This window comes from Scleropages formosus, chromosome 11, assembly GCF_900964775.1.
Source record: "Scleropages formosus chromosome 11, fSclFor1.1, whole genome shotgun sequence".
NCBI lineage: Eukaryota > Metazoa > Chordata > Actinopteri > Osteoglossiformes > Osteoglossidae > Scleropages > Scleropages formosus.
The window spans coordinates 29789546-29809049 of NC_041816.1; the positions used below are offsets into that span (position 1 = coordinate 29789546).

Here is a 19504-nt window from a genome sequence, read left to right on the forward strand (position 1 = left end):
TCCCAAGGGGGGTTGCAGCAAACCGGAGCTTAACCCGGCAACACAGGACGCAAGGCTAAAGGGGGAAGGGACACGCCCTGGACGGGACACCAGTCCGTCGCAAGGCACCCCCAGCAGGACTCGAACCCCAGACCCACCAGAGAGCGGGAGCTGGACAAACCTGCTGCTCCACTGCAACCCCACAAACATGAGGAAAATTCAGAAAATTCAGAAAAATATGTCAATTTTCTCTCCTGGATTTGAAGCTGAAATCTACAGGCACTGCTGTCTTTTTCTGTCTTGCACTTGTTATTTACTCTGTTATGGAAATGAATGAATGAATGAATGAATGAATGAATGACAATGGGATTAGCACACAGCCCTGGATGCCCATGCAGAGAGCAGCAACAAACTGCAAAACATCTGCTGGATCACTGCCCCACGCAGATGCCCACACCAGTGGATTTGATGAACATCGATGATACAGATGTTAAACTTTGGCTACGTGAAGCCAGTTTTACAGCTTAAAGCTTGCCCAATGTTGCTAAAGATCTGTTTTTGATCATACGATAAATAAATAATTAGAAATAATAATGAATGAATGGTATCAGGTTACACTGAGCTCTTCTGTTTGTGATGGATTCACCCGGGACCCTCAGACGATCTTGTCGCTGTGCTAGAGACACTAAAAATTGTGTCGTCTTCTGGAGCAGTAGGACCACACATGGAGAAAAGCTGATGGTCACAGAGTCCAGGTCAGTTCTCGAGGTCACTGCTCGCCGGCCACTCAAGGCAGAAGGTGGAGGTACAGTAGCACATGGTAGCAGAGCCCAGCTTCATTGTAGCAGCATTTCACTGCATTTTAAAATCACAGAGAGATGCATAATAATGAGGTGTCAGTGTGTGTATTGTGATTGTTCAGTTCTGCCATAAAGTGATCATAATTGTTGAGTATTTAATAATTGTAAAAGAGTGTCTTGGTGTGAGGGGGTGCAGTAGCACAGTGGAGGGGGTGTGGTGGTGCAGTGGGTTGGACCACAGTCCTGCTCTCTGGTGGGTCTGGGGTTCGAGTCCCGCTTGGGGTGCCTTGCGACAGACTGGCGTCCTGTCCTGAGTGTGTCCCCTCCCCTCCAGCCTTACACCCTGTGTTGTCGGGTTAGGCTCCCGTGACCCCGTATAGGACAAGCGGTTCTGAAGATGTGTGTGTCTTGGTGTGTTATAAACATTTCCTATCATATATATTTATACTTTGTCTTAAATGCTGTTAATTTTTGTACTCTTGGCCCCAACTATGGAAAAAAAATCAATTTTTTTTTTACTGAAGGAGTTAAATGTAGTTGCATCCATGTGAAATTTCCATCAAAGGTCACATGGTACCACAGGGTGTAAAGTTCTGATCCAAAGTCACACGGTATCTCTGGACACACTGTAGTGTAGAGCTCTGACGTAACATCGCATTCTTGCTCTGGCTGCAGGAGAGTGTTCAGTTCTGATCCAAAGTCCCCTGTGAAATTCTGCTACAAGGACACATGGCTCACCTGGGAAGAGCAGAGTGTGAAGTTCTGATCCAGTGTCACGTAATAGCTCAAGGACGTGAGGTTCGGAACAGGTCAAATGACATCTCGGCACACACTACGTTTAAGATCTGGACAGAACACACAGCGTCTGCTGAGATGTTATCTCACACTGGATCAGAACTTCTGATCCAGTGTGAGATAACATCTCAGATCCAGTGTGAGATAACATCTCAGCAGACGCTGTGTGTTCTGGTGACCTTCTCGTCCAAAGTCCATTTGTGTTACTAGAGTGTAAAGTTCCGGCCCAAAGCCACGCAGTAGCTCAAGGTGCGCTGCAAGGCAAGGTTCCGAACCAAGCAGGCCACATGACTTGGCGGTGCCACGTCACGTGCGCCGTCATGCACGCGCTATGCAAAGCTGCGCACGGGGGCCTGGCAGCGAAAGGCTCGCATTCAAATGGGCGCTCGGGGAGGTCGGAGTCCCGAGCCCAGGTGAAGGGCGCAGGGCTCCACGCGCGTCTCGCGCCCCGTCCGTCCGTGTCGGGTGACAGCAAACGCGCGAAACATCAATGAGAAGAGCGGCGAGGCGAGCGCTGAAAAGCAGAGAAACACCTGCGGCCAGGTGGTGCCGGTGCCACACCTTCGTCGGAGCGACAGGTAAAAGCGCCGCCGCGACATGTGGCTCTTTGTCTGCGGTGACATGATGATTTACCTCCGGGGAGCCTCTCCTGTCCTCTCCTGTCCTCACCGTAACCGCGATCGGCGGAGAAACGAGGCGCGACCCCGTGTCCGGTCGGGTTCGGTCCGGTTCGGTCGGGTCGCGTGTCCTCACATCGCGATCGCGGACGACATTCGACTTCATCGTCCGCTTTTACACCGGTACTTTTTTACACTGCGGTGTGGGGATCCCTTAAGGAATGAGCGAGCCGAAGCGAATCATGTGTGTGTCCAGGTGCTCCGCGCTCACCTGAGGCTCAGCGCCAACCTGCTGCTGTCTCTTCGTCCGTCCGTGTGTGTGTGTGTGTGTGTGTGTGTGTGTGTGTGTGCGCGCGCGTGTGCCGCCTCCAGTTTTACTCGCTGCAACCTGAAAAGTTGTGCAAATGCACAATCAGTCGTCCTCTTGATACGCGGCATGTCAGGATGACTCTCCCTCTGCGCTCATCGTGCCGTGGAGATGTCGCGCGCTAACGCTCGCGCTCCGACGCCGGGCACGCGCTCCGTCCCCGTGTGTGAAAGGTGGACGCGGACTTTCTGAGCGCGGCGCTGCACCGGATCCAGGTAAGTTAGAGCAGATGGGAAAACGGTTCATTACAGAGCTGTGGCTCAGGTTCCCGAGATGATCGTGGTTCAGCAGTCAGTGAACTTAAGGTCGGTGTCCTTTTGGAAACTGAGCCAACTGAGCCCCCCCACTACGTATGTTCAGCGCCGCTGGTCAGCTGTGTCCAGCTGTCTCTTAATACTCTGAGACAGCAGGTGTGCTGACTGTGAGCGCTGTGCTGCACATCAGTTACATCATCACGCGTGTCCTGTGTCTTTCCTTCCGAGATGCTCGTTTGAGCCCTTTCTAGATCAGACCTCTTAATCTGATGTTCTTGACACTTCACACAGAGTCACGGAGTTCTGCTCACTCTATGTACTTTAGCTGTACTCTAGCTGCGTCGGTTGTTGCGGAAGCAGGTAGGGAAGATCCCCGTGATCCGATGAAGGGGTTGATGGAAAAGTTTGCTTTGCCAGCAGGTGTGACAGAATGCAAAGTCAAAGACTGAAGGTCACCAGGGGTGTGTTTCACTTTTCTAAATTTGTCGTACTCGTAATCTGTGAGGGAACTTTTGTTCTGCTCTCGTTTCTCAATGAGTAACGCGGTAAGCACGCTGCGCTCTCTGGAGCTCTGTGTGCTAAAGGCAGTCACTGGGGTCACTGCTCTTGAAGACTGAGCTTTGCTACCTCTACCGCTTTCTAAGCCCTTTTAGATAACAGGTCCGCTTGATTAATAGCCTCAGAAATGCGTCACGGAAGCGTTGCAGAGCTACGTCTCTTTGTGCCTCAAGGAGCTTCGTCTGTGGTCTGAGAGAAGCCGCTCTCCAAAGGGCGGTCCGACGGAACAGGGAGAAGAGCGGACCGTGGACGGTCTGTGAGACGGTGCCACGACAGGGAGGTAGATGGTGTGTGGAGTCCCGTCGCCGTTCTAAGGTGGGTCGGGCACAGGTGAGGGTCACCTCTGAGATCTGGGTCGGCCTTGTACCCCAGCTGGGTTCCCATTGGAGCAGGTCAGGACAGGACTTTGGTGGAGGAGCTGATGTTTTCTGCACCACTGTGTTTTCCTTCTTTACCGCCACTCTTACTGTCGTCCCATTCGTGTTAACACCTCTTGACTCAACCAGGTGTGTTACGGACAGAATGACCGATGGGGGGGAGGGGTGGGGGTGCAGGAAGTTGCAGGAACACTAAGTGGCTGCAAGTCCAAACAGATTCCGTTATCTTGTAATAGACTCCTGATACAGTAAGTGAATTGATATGCTTTTCATTTTCACTTAGGCGGGGGCGGGGCAGTTCGCACACAACTTCCTTCGAGAGGATTATCGTTGGGGGGTTTGATTGTGTAAATGTACCTTGTCGAAGTAACACGTCAGCGTGGTCTGAGTGAATCATTGTCTTGGTCCACGCGAGTACATGGCTCCCTGACAGCGTCGCTCTGCTGTGTCACACGCCAACAGGGACAGGGACGGGGACAGGGAAAGGGACAGGGAAAGGGACAGGGAACGGGACAGGGAAAGGGACACCCTCGTTTGCATGTGCGGCACAGGGCAGTGTTATGTGGCGAAGCAGCTCAGCTTCCTGGTTTTCCCTCACGTTTTAACCAGCACGTTAAATGGGACAGGACACTTAAATAACGAACATCTCATGCTGCTCAACACCGTGGAAGGGTGATGCTGTGTGTCCAGTGGAACGAAGAGGCAAAAGGAGCGATGCTGTTCGGACTTTAGGCCCGAGACTCGTGTCCCATAACCAGTCCACTGGACTGTCTCACAGCCAGTGATGTTCTCCCACGTTTGAGCTTCACATCCAGTCAGACAGTGAGGAAGGAGTAGGACATCTCAAATGCGCAATGTTTTCACTGTTTTTGTTATATATACCGTATGTGTATTTCGGTAGGGGTGTGGTGGCGCAGTGGGTTGGACCACAGTCCTGCTCTCCGGTGGGGCTGGGGTTCGAGTCCCGCTTGGGGTGCCTTGCGACGGACTGGCGTCCCGTCCTGGGTGTGTCCCCTCCCCCTCCGGTCTTACGCCCTGTGCTACTGGGTAGGCTCTGGTTCCCTGCGACCCTGTATGGGACAGGCAGTTCTGAAAATGTGTGCGTGTGTGTATTTCGATGAATTTTTTGACAGCTCATCTGCTTCTAGGAGTCACATGATACATACACACACTGTCTGAAGCTGCTTGTCCCACGTGAGGTCGCGGTGAACCGGAGCCTAACCCGGCACCGCGGGGTGTGGGGCTGGAGGGGCAGGGGACACACCCAGGATGCGACACCACTCTATTGCAGGGCACCCCAAGCGGGGCTCGAACCCCAGACCCGCCAGAAAGCAGGACCCGACCACACCCCCCCTTACACAATACATTTGAACAAAATGTCGTGACGCTAGAAAATGAGCAGAGCACTACGTGGCTGACAACGCTCCCAATGCAGTTGTTAACAGCTCAGTTATTACACTTCTTTTCAAAGAGGTTATTTGAATTCCTGAGCTAAAGGCACAGTTTCTATTATCTTATTACGGGTGTTTAGACTGAAAGTGATTACATTTGTCCCTCTGCCAACAAAATGACAGTCAGGACAGCATCTGTTTTATAGTTTTCTTGTCACAGGGTTTTCCTGCTTAGGAAAATGCGAGTGCAGTGGTTAGAGCTGTTGCCTTTAGACCCGCAGGTCACAGGGTCAAATCCCCCCAGCAGCGGTATACCTGAGCAAGGTGCTTACCCTAAAATTGCTCCAGTGACATGAGCCAGCTGTATAAACGGGTAAATAATTGTAGGTAGACTAACACTGTAAGCTGCTTTGGAGAAAAGTGTCACCTAGCTGTATAATTATTTCTTGGAAAAGCAGAGTGACATTTTCCTTCTTTCGATGTGTTACTTTAAAAGCCAAACACTTGGGTATAACAGAAACAAGGCAGAGAACCACTTTTCCTGGTTTAATATTCGTTTGACTTGTGGACTGATAAAGTATTAGCTGTTGTTCATGTTTACCGTGATTGTATCAGTTGTACCAGCCAGTTTTACTTCCTCATTTTTTATTAAATCTGTTTCAAAACTCAATGACTTTTTGATATCGCCATATGAAAGCATACAAATACACACACACACACACACACACACACACACACACATTTTCAGAACCGCTTGTCCCATACGGGGTCACGGGGAACCGGAGCCTACCCGGCAACACAGGGCGTAAGGCCGGAGGGGGAGGGGACACACCCAGGACGGGACGCCAGTCCGTCGCAAGGCACCCCAAGCGGGACTCGAACCCCAGACCCACCGGAGAGCAGGACCGTGGTCCAACCCACTGCGCCACCGCACCCCCCTACCTACCTACAAATGAATAATAAGTTCTTAAAAAAAAAAAACAGCAGTGTGTGAAATTAGAGCATCAGTTTCGGAACAATTACCTGTGGGGTGTATTGCTTGCGGACCCCCCAGGCTGCAGAGCTAAACAGTGAAAGATGTGTTTACTCCATGCTCTCTGGTCACTCGTGACGGCACAGTAATGTTTGTTTTAGTCGTCATGACACATTGTCCTGACAACGCAGCGACTGCCTCACCTGGACTATTAAAGGGAAGAGGCCCTGTGTGACTTTAATGCAGTGTCACTGTGTGTCATACACACTGAAAAAGAACATTAATAAGAAAAACCCTGCGGTGAATGAGTTGAAAAATTCTGCTGTAAAACATTATAAGGAAAAACATGGTGCTTGATTTTTTTTTTTTTTTTTTTTTTTTTTATTATTTTGTTTATGCAGCACCAGCAGGTATTTCCAGAAAGGCTTCCACAGCCATAAACCAGATAAACAGACATGCGATAACGTCTACCTTGTGGTTTATAGAGGTTTGAAAGACATCCCATATAGGGTAGATGGGTAAGATAAATGACAGGCTGTGAGAGGTGTTTGTGGACTCTGGCGTGGAGTTCTTTGCTTTGTGTGTGGTGCTCTTGTTAAATGGGGGGTGGGGGGGGTAGTTCCTCATACCTGGAGCCCTGGATAGGGGGGAGGTCCAGTTTCCTACTCCGTTTTCTGCTCTGTGTGTGTGTGTGTGTGTGTGCGCACGTGCGGGCAGCAGCAGTCGGGATTGCATCCGTCTGCAGGTGAAGTAGGACACCGGTGAGGGAGGAAAGGACTGAAAACGGGAAGGAGGAAGAGCGAGAGATGGAGACACCAGAGACCCTGAGCCAGAGGCGTCCCCATAGGGAGACGAGGAGACGGGGGACAAAGCTGACACTGACATGTACAGTATGATGGCCTGGGACAGAGAGAGGCCAGATTAATTTGTCTTTACTCTCGTCCTCCATGCCCTAGAGCTCGGCCGCCTATCGCATTGCGCTCTCGGTTTTGGCGTGTCCTTTACGCTCAACAGGCTTCAGAAGCTGAATTGAGAAGCTGAAGGAACATCTCCGTCGTCTCCCTCCCTCTGCTTCTACACAACGACACCTGATCTGCAGGCCTTTCTGGGTGTGACTCACACGCTCTTTTGCAGAGATCCAAAAAGTCATATGTCCCCCCTCACTTGCTACTGAAAAATAGCTGCTATTTCTCCCGAGAGAAGTTTCCTTCTCAGTTTTGACACGGAGGTCACGGTACCGAGGAAACGGAGACTCTCTGTGACCGAGAACCAAGCGGAGATACCTGTTTGTACCGGTCGTGCACTGACTGCTTTCGCTGTGGCGGTGTTTAATGGGCTCAGAAAGGGAAATTGGGAATTTGGTGTGGGTCAGCACGTAACTTAGTGCAACATAGTTAAATAAGTGAATCGCTTTTTAATTTTTCCTTTTGTTTTCATATTTAAAATGTCCAGTGAAAAACACGCATGGCGTTGCTGCCCACAAACCCTTCAGGGCCAGACATCATGTACAGCTTTTGAGCACATCGCCCTTCTTTTTCACCCTCGTGCAACCGCCTGGATCATTCGTATGTTGTTATTAGTGTAAATACAGAATGGGCTCCAACAAGGGAGCTTTGTGTGCGGTGAGATCTGTCTCACTTACAGTAAACGCTGCGAGCGCTGAAATGATAGTGGAGCATTGTTGCTCCCCGCTCTCCTGTACGTGGCCTATTCTCCCGGTCGTCTGCTGGCCGCACTGTTTTTGTGCCTCTTCCATTGCTCTGCTGACACCTCATCCGAGCGAAATTTATTCTAACTTGAAAACCACGTCGAACTGCCTGTGAATTTTACGCCGGCCAGCGTGTTTATACTTACTGCATATACTTTGTGGCAGTCGTTCCAAAATCCCTGTTTGTTGCAGCAATAATTTTTGTCAAATGGATTGTTGTTTAATAGGTCTCGAAGGAGCTCTTTATGAAACAAAGAGCTGCCGTCATTCAAATTCTGTTGAACTGAAGCTTAGCTGAGGACTCACTGTGTTTATACTGATATACGTTAGCATATAGATACGCGTACGTATATGCATATGTACAACGTGTACATATAAAATGTATCATCGAAGCAAAAATATTTCCTTCGTAAAGTCACACGTGAGAACTGCTGTTCCGTGTCACCTCTGCTCGATCTTCTTAGGGTTGTTTGCCTGTGCAGTTTTCGCGTAGTTTCTAAGGTGGGCTGTGAGACTTTCCACGTGGGGAAAACCCCAGTGTGTTTTGTGACCTTAGACACGGCGTTGGGTTTCGCCTCGAGGCCCGGACGGATCCGTCATCCGGCATCGTGGCAGGTGGAGGGAAAAGCGGGATGCTGTCAGGAAGACTCGGCACCGCCCTTGCTGGATTTTGACATCGCCGTGTTGACGAGTGGCACACTTGATTGCTGTGTGAGAAGCGTGTGTCGTTGCGAAAGGAGCGTGAAGGTATTTCAGCCGTCGCCGTGTACGTTCTCAGTCATTTTTAATCTCCCGAGAAAATGTGTCCCAAGAAGGTAAAGGTGTAGCAAAGGGAGAAATCCCCCCTTTTGCTATCAATATTCCATCCATAATTGAACAAAGTAGTTGCTCGGCGTGTTTCGCTGGTGTAGGCTGCTAAAAGAGAGGCGTTTGGGCCGCCGTGTGAGAAAGAGCGCCTTTCCGTGCCCAGCGTGATGTGACGTAAACCAAGCGTAATAGCTGCTGCCTTGTCTCTAGGTGTCTTCTTCCCTTGCCACAGCACTGTTTTTAGTATTTATTTTGTAGCGGCCGCTGCCGTGGCGGTCTGAGTCCCCGACACTGTCGGTCCATTCTGGGGTTCTTCTGCTCGTGTCTCAGATGGCTGCAATGAACGCGAAGAGCAGGGAAGCAAGAAGCACGCAGGCCCGAAGAGCTGTAAAATGCCTTGCGGCTGGGTGCGGGGGAGCAGACGTGACGTTCTGACCGCCGTGCCCCTCCCAGTTTGCCCCACAAATACGCACTCCCCCTGCCCATCCCCCTTTGGACACATGACCTGACCCAGCCCTTGTGTACAGAGGCACCGGTTTGATGTTTGCTCTACATGCACCTCTCATCAGCCTGCTCTTTGAGTCCAGCATGTTCCATTACAACACCGAGCAAACGATTCCCCCCCCCAACGCGACCCAACCGCAGCCTGACCGCACTCAAACGCTGGGGAATCGGCCTCAGTGGAGAGAAGAGCTTGTGGACTAAACCTTCAGAAAGGAACTTTCCAGGGTTTACACTCCACAACAGCAGAGAAAAAGGTGATCTTTACAGTGTAATTTGAGGTACTTCTTAATTAAGGGGATCAAAATGCACAATACATACAGACACAGGCTAATACAGACTCAGGGCCAAAGGTTACAGATTTTCGCACAACTACGGGTCGCCACGTTGCACCGTATACTTTCGGAGTCCGGTACTATGAAATTCACGAGAATTATGACGAAGGAAGTCAAATTTTTGATTTGCTTGCACTGGAGAATTGAACATTTGCGTTACCGCACTATTTGTGGACGGAGCCTCTGTTGTACAACATAGCAATAAAAGACACTTTTATGCCAAATAAGTAGCAATAATCATCCTGCTTTCCGTGTGTTCTTCAAAAAGGCGTTTGTGGGATTCCAGAGGAATATGGAGAAGGCCAAATCACGCTCCTTGTTAAATATTTCTGGAACAGATGATTGAACACCATTCCAATAAGTTTTATTCCTCTCACTTTCCCGATAACAGATACATCAAAGAGCCAAGAGCAGCCTTGCATGTAAAGCACGGCCGAGCTATTATTACGTACCGGGGCTGAGGTTTTGTTCCTGGATTCCAAGGGCAGTGTTGGAAGGAAAAGCTGTACCACATGCAGAAAACCAGGATTCATTACTGAAATATAAATCGTGGTCGTGTTCCCGCATCTCTCTCAAAGCATCATAAGAAAAAGTGCTACGGGTATATAATGTAGAGCTCGTACCCCATGGACTGTCCACAGAAGTGAGCTCTTCTTCCTCTTACCGTAATTGCTTCTCTTTCTGGGGGCTGCAGTGAAGTGTCTCAGTCAAGAGATATACTTTAATATGCAAAACTTATTGCTGAGTCAAAGCTTAACTAGATATGATACATCCAGCGGGCCTCTTGACGTCCATTCACAGAGCCCAGAGTGTCCCTGTGCTCCGAAGGTGTGTGTGTGTGTGTGTGTGTGTGTGTGTGTGTGTGTGTGTGTGTGTGTGTGTGTGTGTGTGTGTGTGTGTGTGTGTATATATCGATAGATAGATATACTCTTTGTGGGTTAGTAGTCAACACCTGGGAGGGTATTTTGTATGATGGGATGATAATCTTCAAAGCCAAGTTACAGCTTTTTCAACCGTAAATACATCCTAGTCCTTCTTGGAGCGTATTTGGTCTTGTGTCGTCCTGGTTTATATCTGGACTCTGTGCCATGAGGTGCAGTGGATCTCAGCATTGCAGAACTCTTCACTATTTCACGATGTCTCTTTTTCACGGTTTTGTATTTTCATTTCTCATTTCTCCCTCTGCCGCAGCTAGTAATATCTAAAAGTACTGCAGTTTAACAAAACCAAGTTGTCCCTTTCCATGCCTGCGTCCCCCTTTGGTGCGCTGGGGCTTTTGAGCCATTTATGGGACTGCCTTCAGAGATCCAGCACTTTATGCAAGCATTACACTGCAAGCAGAGAACGCCACGGACGTGTCAAATTTGTCTATATTTGAATATGGGACACGTGTGAAAGCGCCTGCAGCTCCCGGGCTTGCGAGCAAACACCCGTGTGTGTCCAGCCACCGGTTTTCTGCCTCTGCCTCTTCCTCTTCTTTTTCTGGGGAGAGAGGAGGAGTCAGGCGTCAGTCGCTGAGTGAGGCCAAACGCGTTCACGTTGACCCATTAATTATTGAACGAGCGCTGGGAGATACATGAAATGCCAGACCTGGAAATAAGTGTTGAGAGAAAAGGTCACTTGGTCTCCTGTGGACTTCAGAAAAATAGATGGATGAGCACAGAGGATGTCACTTGAGATAATCTATTCAGTTGCTCTATATATATATATATATACACGTGTGTGTATGCGTGTGCGTGTGTGTGTATAGGTAATAAATCTTCACGTGGACTGAGGAAATACTTCAAGTGAAATCATATTTTTTTTTAATGCTAATTTGTCCATTTTGGGTAATATTAGGAATATAGAGTGATACATTTAAATATTCTTCTCTGTCAGAGGCTGTTAGTGGCACCAGTGGTACGGAACACTGGTTCGAACGTCGAGAACATGGTGCGGAGACGGGTGTAACTCCGTCTTTGGTGCACTTTGTGTTTCTGATTAAAAGTTTTCCCAGTGTTACCATCTCCAGGGGTTACAGGTCTGTTAAATAACTTGATTGTTCTTGTTTCACAGCTCTGCCAAACAGCTGGACAGATGGGGTGCAGTTGCTGTAGGATGATAAAAAGGTGAGTAACAGTGAGTAGAAGCAAAAACGTCACCTGGACGGCCACCTTGCCAGCACAACACTAACTCACATCATGAATGCTCAGAGGGGAAACTGCCAGTGTGGTGGCTTGCACTGCTGCCTTTGGCCCCAGAGGTTAGGGGTTCAATCCCACCTCTAGCTGTAGTGCCCTTGCACTGGTTACTTACCCTAAATTGCTCCAGTAAAAATTATCCAGCTGTACAAATGGGTAAATAACTGTAACTGGCTAAAGAGTGTCTGTTCCTTTGGAGAGAAGCATCAGATGAATGAGTAAAAGAGACTGTGAAACCCCAGTGTCCTGGTCAGAAGTGTCACTCTCTTGACCAACTGCCTGAAATCATAGCTCATGTTTACAGGGAGAAGGGTGTGGTGAGAGATCATGAGCAAATTATTTGCTGGCTTCATGTCACTTATGGCTGAGATGAGCTCTGCCGTCACTATGAAATTGCCTCCAGTGCTCATGTGATTCACCCTGCTTAAAAGCACTTATATTTTTCTTTATATTGGACACTTGACATATTTTAAGTGCCGTTTTACTCTCTAAATATAACCAGATATGCCTCATTTTGGAAAGGGTGTTTGTAGCCCAAATGATTTGTGCGAAAAGCTGCCGGTAGCGATGGCGACCTATGGTGACAAAGTGGTGCGCGCTTGCGCCTGGTCCGCTTAATGGGACGAGATCAGGGAATCGAACCCTAGTGATGTCTAGTTTGGCATGAAATGAAGACATGAGAAGAAACTGGGTGTAAATATTTCACTCCCTCGGATGTGTGATCTGCCTCGTTCCATCTGTTCCGCTTGGCCCCTGCGTCCCAACCCCTCGAGACACACACTCACACACACAGAAACCCTGAGTCATCTGGTCGCTTCCATGGAAGAGAAACAGCTGCTTAATGATGTCACATGAGAGGCCCTTGGAAACGGCACGCCAGGTGTGGCACACTGCTGAGCCGGCCTGCGGAGCGAATCCCTTTAACCGCTAAGCTCTGCAACGTGACGTCCCACGGCAACCATGGACGTTGCTTTGGACTCCTCGTGTTGACAGAAAAAAAGCCAAAAGAGGAGGAGTGACCGCTGGACAGTGGGGCTGGATTCATGGGACACCCGAGGCATGAAACTTACCTGTAAACTAAAACGAGAACTTAACTGAGGTAAGTTTTCAAAAAGGGTTTAATACCCTGAAATGGAGGTTTCTAGATGCCGCTTCACCACTGACCTTGGTGTCTCTTCTTGCCTCGGGCTGCTAAAGCAAGGAGATGGGGGTTCCTGTCACCCAGGTCTCCAGCTTGTTTGTAGCTACTGAGAGTGATCGGGGAACACCTGGGTCCTGTCCGTGTCTCACCTTTGTCCCAGCGATCGGAGGAAACGCTTCCTCTTCTTGTCTTTACTGACAACTTGATGAGCGACAAGAGTTTCCAGTCTGAACGTCGCCGCTTCAAGGCCAGGTGCTGTAAGGCAGCTCAAGTATGCAGTGAAGCTGCAGAAATGGATTGAATCGTAGCTGGGTTGGGGGGCGCGGTGGTGCGGCGGGTTCAACCGGTATCCGCTGTGTGGCAGGTCTGGGGTTCGTGCCCTGCTTAGGGTGCCTTGCGATGGACTGATATCCCGTCCTGGGTGTGTCCCCTCCCCCTTCGGCACTGCGCCCTGCGTTGCAGGGTTAGGCTCCAGCTCGCCGCGACCCCGCTCGGGACAAGCGGTTGTGGACAATGGAATGGAATGTAGCTGGTTTCATAAGGAAGAAGAATAACAATAATAATAATTGCCGTTTGACACCTTTGTCTCGACTTCAAGACCGAACTTTGGGCCGGAAACCTTCACACTCCTGCTCTTCTTGTTCCGTTACTCCTGGACATGGAGACTAATGACGAGAGCGACTGTCCGACTCCTTTCGTATCGTTTACACGTTGGGCTCTTCGGTTTATTTTTGGCCCATGTGGACTCGCCGTCCTGGAGCTGTGACGAGAGACTAAGGTGTTCGTAGAGCAGTGTAGCGGGAGATGGTGTGTAAGAGTAGCAAAATGGCTCTGATCGCACTGTATCCGTCCCTTTGTGTCGGTGTGACATTCTGTTGTTTTGTCGGTGCGAATCTCCCTCGATGTGCCGCCCACTCACTCGTCTCCATCCGTGTTGCGCCTCCCAGGACGGGTGTTTCCACTCCCGGTTGCTGCGAATGGGCTTTTTCCACAAGCTGTCTTTGTTTCCTCTGACCGGGAGAGGTGTGGGAAGCGAATCGGCTTTTCCGGAATGTTCCGCCGTCCGAGACTTTCCGTGAAAGAAATAATTGCATGACGAGTGTCGTCTGTCTGTGGCCTTGTGTTTATCTCTTTCCCTCTGTGTCCATTGTAGCTACATCTATGATCCGTCCGTGTCTGAGGATGTTCCCGGACAGAAGACGGACTCCAGCACAAACTCCCTGTACCAGCGCAAACCCTTGGAAGTGGACAGGGACCAGAAGGCGCGAGGCTATCAGAACTTTGGTTACAGCAGCAAGAGCTCAGAGGGGCTGAAAAGGGGTGTGGAGAAGCTGGAGATTGACAACAATGAGATCAACCGCCTGCACGCGGCACTGCCCCCCCAGGAGCAGGGCGGTGATGTTCAGGTGGGCACCGGAGGGTGGAGTCCCTACATCATTGAGCCCGAAGACTCTAGCCAGAGGTGCACGGTGCCAAAGTGCGTGGGTCCTGGAAACAGTCCGCTTCTGGACCGCGAAGGCCTCTGCTGCTGCTCACCTGGCAAGCTCCCCACGTGGCAGGAGGACAGGCAGCCCCCCCACGGGAATCCCCACGAACGAGGTGACGTGTGGGAAGGCCTTCCGGGCGACAGGGGTACGCTGGATGGAGGCTTTGGCTACACCGGTCTGACGGAAACGGGCTACGCCAGCACCGCCAGCCTCTCCACCACCGACACCAGAGTGAGCCACCTGGACGGGGAGGATGACGCGGCATCTACCGGTGTCGCCACAGAGGGCAGGAGCTCCGAGGAGGTGGCGTTGGAAGTGGAGGAGGGAGGCGATGACGCCGGAAGCATCACGGATTCGGACGTGGCCGAGGCGCTGGCGGCTCTGGACGCCGCGACCGCGGGCGAAGATTTTGAGTGACAGCCTCTGGCCGCAAGGGACGGGAGATTACCCAGAATGCCAGCTGGCTTCATTACTTGTGTCCATGACACAGATACTGTGCATAGCCTTACGGAAGAAGGACGGAAGTGATGTCAATACGGTAGAGCTTGAAGTCCGGTGTGCAGGGAATCTGTTCTAATGAATGTCAACATGTACAGCTCTTATTACCCACTGAATTCAGTCTGTGGGTGAAAGTTTTTATCATTCCCACGACAATATATGGAGACACGTTGGTGTTTTTTTAAGTACAGTTTTTTGACATTGCTGCAAGTTTGCGTTCGAGTTTAAAATGACATTTTAAGGTTATGAGGGGGTTGCGCACGTTTTGGAGAACTCCGCTCAAGTGCGTTCTTCCTTTATTACCCAAGAAAACTTCGCTTTGTATTTTCGAAGACCTCTCCCCTGGACTCGGAAGGATCGTCTTAAGAATGATCTGAAGGGCTGTTTACAAAATATTTCTTGTTTTGGTTGCAAATCACTGCTTCTGGGTCAGACGGGTGATAAAATAGGGGTGGAAAAGCAAGTGAAAAAAGTGGTGCGAAAGGGAGAACAGGCCCACAGCCATACAATGTGAATCTTCTGTTATATTGCTTAGATTTTTTTATTCCTCATGGTAATTTGGGCTTTTGGAATACTGTGACATATCTTCTTAATGCATAGGGAGAATCCTGCACAAAACACCTGTTTTTGTATCTGCCTCAACAACAGCATCGTACGGTTTCGCAGCTGTACTGCTCAGATATTTATACCGCCTTAAAATGTTGTCTCGTCATCCTGGATCAGCGTGTATTTCTGCGTAAATGACTCAACTCGATTCCGCATGTGGATGAATGGTGCAAAACTCGCAGGTTCAGCCGCAGCTTTAGCGTCAGCGTGTGCGTGTGTGAGTGTGAGAAAGACGCAGGCTGTGCGAGGGGCCCCCAATGGCTCTGGAAGTGCCCTAAAGCTACAGAATTTGTGAACGTTGGACATGTTACATTTCGTTGTATGATTTTACTCAGAGGAAGAAAGTGCAGAAATTTGTGTATCATCTATGCAGTATGTGTAACAATGTGTGTGTTTGCAGCAGAGTACTGTATACACACACACGCACGCACGCACACATTCTGAGTCTTCCTGTGTCCACATTCTCATCAATTTGTCACTTCCTGTCCGCCCAGTAACTACTGACTGGTTCACCAAGAAGATCTACCGTCTTCCCTGGCGACTCCTGGAAATTTCCTGTTTCATTATTGTGCATTTTCTCACCGCCTCCTTAAGCCCAAAGAGATACCAGCAGACTAGGAGAGACCAAGTGCTGAGAGTATCTACCAGCCCACCTCTGCTGTGTCTGTGCTGGAGAGTAACGTGTGGTTTGCACTCCCTCTGTGTAAAAATATGGTAATTATTCCCATTGGAAAACCTTCACTTTGTGTTCAGTCTATAAGCTGTTTCTATAAGCAGCCAGGGGTGGGGGGGGGGAGGCACCACCACCACCACCACCACCATCTTCCATACATGAATATACAAATTGGGCCGTTTGCAAAGCTCTCTCAAACATGCCCTCTCTGCAGGATATGCAAAGCACTGTGCCAGGTGCCCGTCACCACCTCCCATGGCCGATGGCACGGGGGTTCCAGGTGGTGGAGACGAGTGCCAACTCGGGGTGGGTGGGGGGGGGAGGCGGACGGGAACGAAGAGGAAGAAACAAGTGACCAGAGGCAGCGGGAGAACATCACTCAGACCGGCAGGAAGCGGTCGGCTCGCTAACGCGGGTCGGCGCCGGACTCGTCCCCCAGCCCCGTGCCCAGGGTGGGTGGAGCCGTTCTTCTGCTTTGCCACCCTTGAGGAAACTCCTTTGGCCCAGTCAGCGTGTGCTTGGTGTGCGGTGCTGTCCACTCCTAACTGGGTCCCATTCTGGGTCAGTTCACAGTTATTTCTAGATGGTGCCCATGGTGCCCCCAGGGGGCGGGGGGGGGGAGTGGGAAAGGATTCTCCTGTGGCCGAACCACGAAGAACAGTACATTCTGATCTGGACCTTGGCCGCCGGTGCGCGCTCTCTGTGTGTGTGTGTGTGTGTGTGTGTGTGTGTGTGTGTGTGTGCGCGCACGCATGCTGCACTTGTCCTCATCAGATAATGGAGAGAGAAAGTGTATGTTGTGCCAACTGCAGTTTGTCACCAGAGCCAAGACTCGAAGGCTAAACGAACAAAAAGCAGAAGAAACTAATTTAATTTTAAGTAATGCCTGGATGGATTTAAATAATCATCTGCCTGGATGGAGAAATGTATAGTTTCAGTGAGGAAGAGCCACAGTGTTCAGTGTCTGGGCAGGAACTCTATCAGTTGCTTTATCATGAGGACTTATTCCTAAAGTGATGCAGGCATTACAAGCAAATGTGAAATCAGACCTGAACCCCATATTTTAATGTCATGCGATACACAGACTGACTAGTGTTACTGCACAAAAATGTAAAAGACACAAACGAGTGTTTCTGCACAATTTTTCTCGTGTCTTTTCCCAATCGCCGCGAAGAGCCCATTTCAGTGACATCTACCCCTGTAGGAAACCAAGCAAAGGATCAGTATGAACTGTTGGAGGCGCAGACACGAGGCGGAGAACTTTGGCGTTTATAACGATCCTGCCGCTTTCGGCTCAGAGTTGGAACCTGCAAAGTCGAGCGCTACCTGGTGCATCGTGGGAGATTTGCCTCTGGGCCTCCATAACACCTTCATCTTCTCCGTCACTATGAGAGATTTAAGAGGCACAGGCAGTTATGGCCCCACTGCATCCTTCCAGAATAAAAAGGAGATAATTTATTCCTCGCAGATGCATTGTGGGTAGCTGTGTGTTTGTAAACTTTCCAGGAAAGAAACACCGAGCAGGAAACACTCACCCTGCAAACAGATTCATACATTTATTCACTTATCTCTCTCTTTTTACTGGAGGGATTGAGGGCAAGTACCTTGCTCAAGACTCAGCAGTACCCAGGATTCAAACCAGCAACCTTCCGAGCCAAAGGCAGTAGCTCTCACTACTGTACTATAGTGGCCCCTACATGTGTGTAAGAGTACATCTGTGCAAAGTGTCCTTCGGGCTGTACATGTTCATGTGACAGCGTATCCCTGCATACAGGTAAAACAGCATCATGCTGGTGAAAGGTAAGGTAAGGTAAAAGGTATGATCAGTGGTAAGTGTGTGTCCGGGGATATTATGCGTAGTAGACGGATGTTTCATGCAAAAAAAAAATTGCACAGACTGGGGTGCAGGTACCGGAGCTCTACTTTCCAGGCTCACGCTTTCAAGATGTTGCTCTGCATGGTAAGAGGTCGAAATGCATTTTTCTCCTGACCCAGACTGATCAAGTCCTCACTCTGAAGTTGGCATCCTGAAAGCTCTCTGCTTTTGATCTCATTTTCAGAATTAAATGTGTCCCTCAGAAATGGTCCCGGCGGCAGCGTGAAGGTGGTGAAGTCCACCTCATGCCGGTTGTTACTGTGTACCAACGTGATCCCGCATGTTACGCGCGGTGTCGGGCAGCAGTGTCCGTGACCACGCCGACAGTGGAAAAACTGGAGACCGAGGTCGTTTAACGTTCCTGGAAGCCCGACGGCCGAGGGGCCGCTTTCTGCTAATCGGCAAGGTCGGGTTGCCGGTTACCGTGGCGATACGCTCACTTTCCAGGTGTGCGGCCATTCCAAGGCCACAGTTCCAAGCAGATGACCTTTCTTCACCGATACAAAACTTGCAGAAGGGTGCAGAACCCGTAGCCTTGTTTTTAAAGCCTGTGGAGACCGAGCTTTCACAAGGTCACAGAAGTTTGTGACCAAATGCCGGGGACAGTCAATAATTGACTAGAATGCCCACATTGTAAAACGGCCCTTCTCTCAGCGAACGGCTCTGTGTTTGTGCTCAAAGTCACCGGGCGTGAAAAGGGAAGCGGGTCCAGCTGGACACTGTCTGAAGGAACAGATGGGCTGTAGGCCAGAAAAAGGGCAAGTAGGGAAACAAAGAACAAATAAAACATGTGACTTGGATGTCCAGTGTGGGCGAGCTGAGAACTGCAGTACTGATGCAGCATTTTTACCATATACGTATATTTAGTAAACGTATATACTGTACTACGCAATACATCAGTATAAAACAACTTATCCGAAATGTGCCCAAAAACATTTGGAAGCTGTGCGTTGAGCGAGTGGAAGTGCAGTACTCTACTGCAGGGGGCGCCGTTTCCTCTGTTTCCTGTCTTTTGCTGTTTCCACACCTTTGTGCAGCCGCAGTGCAAGAATGACTGCCAAGCCTCCTCCCTCCTCACTAACTCCGTCTCCAACTCCCCTCCCTCCACTACAATTCAAAATAGTCTGTTCATCGCTTCACTTGCAGAGTACAGTAACAGTTCACTACAGGCTATTGCCTTATTGTAAAATATCACCTGCGCTTATTTAAGCAAATATCATCTATGATGTCTAATGTATCTAAAACTCTCCATCTGCTGGTGTCACGCACTTTTGTACTGTTTTCTGAGAGGCAGGTCACTCTGGAGAAAAGTGTCCGCTAAATTAATAAATGTAAATGTGTTTTATACGGTACTGAACTCACAGGTTGATCGTTGTATTGCTGTTTCACAGGGATCTGGTGAGAAATTGCTTTGGGTTTTTCGGATGGGCTGGAAACACATTAATATTTTTCCCCATTTAAAACAAAGGTAAACAGGCTTTCGGGATCCAAAATGTTGTATCTGCAACATTTCAGGAACGGAGTAATTTAGTAAATAGAGGGCTCGCCCCACACACACACACACACACACACACACACACA

At 49.7% G+C, this 19504-nt stretch overlaps 1 protein-coding gene across 4 annotated transcripts; it reads left to right on the forward strand.

Moving 5' to 3' along the window:
- Nucleotides 1-1858: 1858 nt before the first annotated feature.
- Nucleotides 1859-16021, forward strand: LOC108924145 (uncharacterized). 4 transcript variants are annotated; one of them, XM_018735342.2, is made up of 3 exons: nucleotides 1859-2152; nucleotides 11518-11570; nucleotides 13937-16021. In XM_018735342.2, the coding sequence occupies exons 2-3, from the start codon at nucleotides 11539-11541 to the stop codon at nucleotides 14685-14687; spliced, it is 783 nt and encodes a 260-aa protein (XP_018590858.1). In that variant the 5' UTR covers nucleotides 1859-2152; nucleotides 11518-11538; the 3' UTR covers nucleotides 14688-16021. The 4 variants fall into 4 exon arrangements, with proteins under 4 accessions (XP_018590858.1, XP_018590861.1, XP_018590859.1 ...); XM_018735345.2 differs by lacking the exon at nucleotides 1859-2152 and adding an exon at nucleotides 2286-2773; XM_018735343.2 differs by lacking the exon at nucleotides 1859-2152 and adding an exon at nucleotides 3111-3172.
- The last annotated feature ends 3483 nt before the right edge of the window (nucleotides 16022-19504 follow it).

Coding starts and splice junctions, on each gene's coding strand:
- LOC108924145 (XM_018735342.2), top strand. CDS start 11,539: ATGGGGTGCAGTTGCTGTAGGATGATAAAAAG. Junction 11,571..13,936: donor TGCTGTAGGATGATAAAAAG/GTGAGTAACAGT, acceptor TGTCCATTGTAG/CTACATCTATGATCCGTCCG.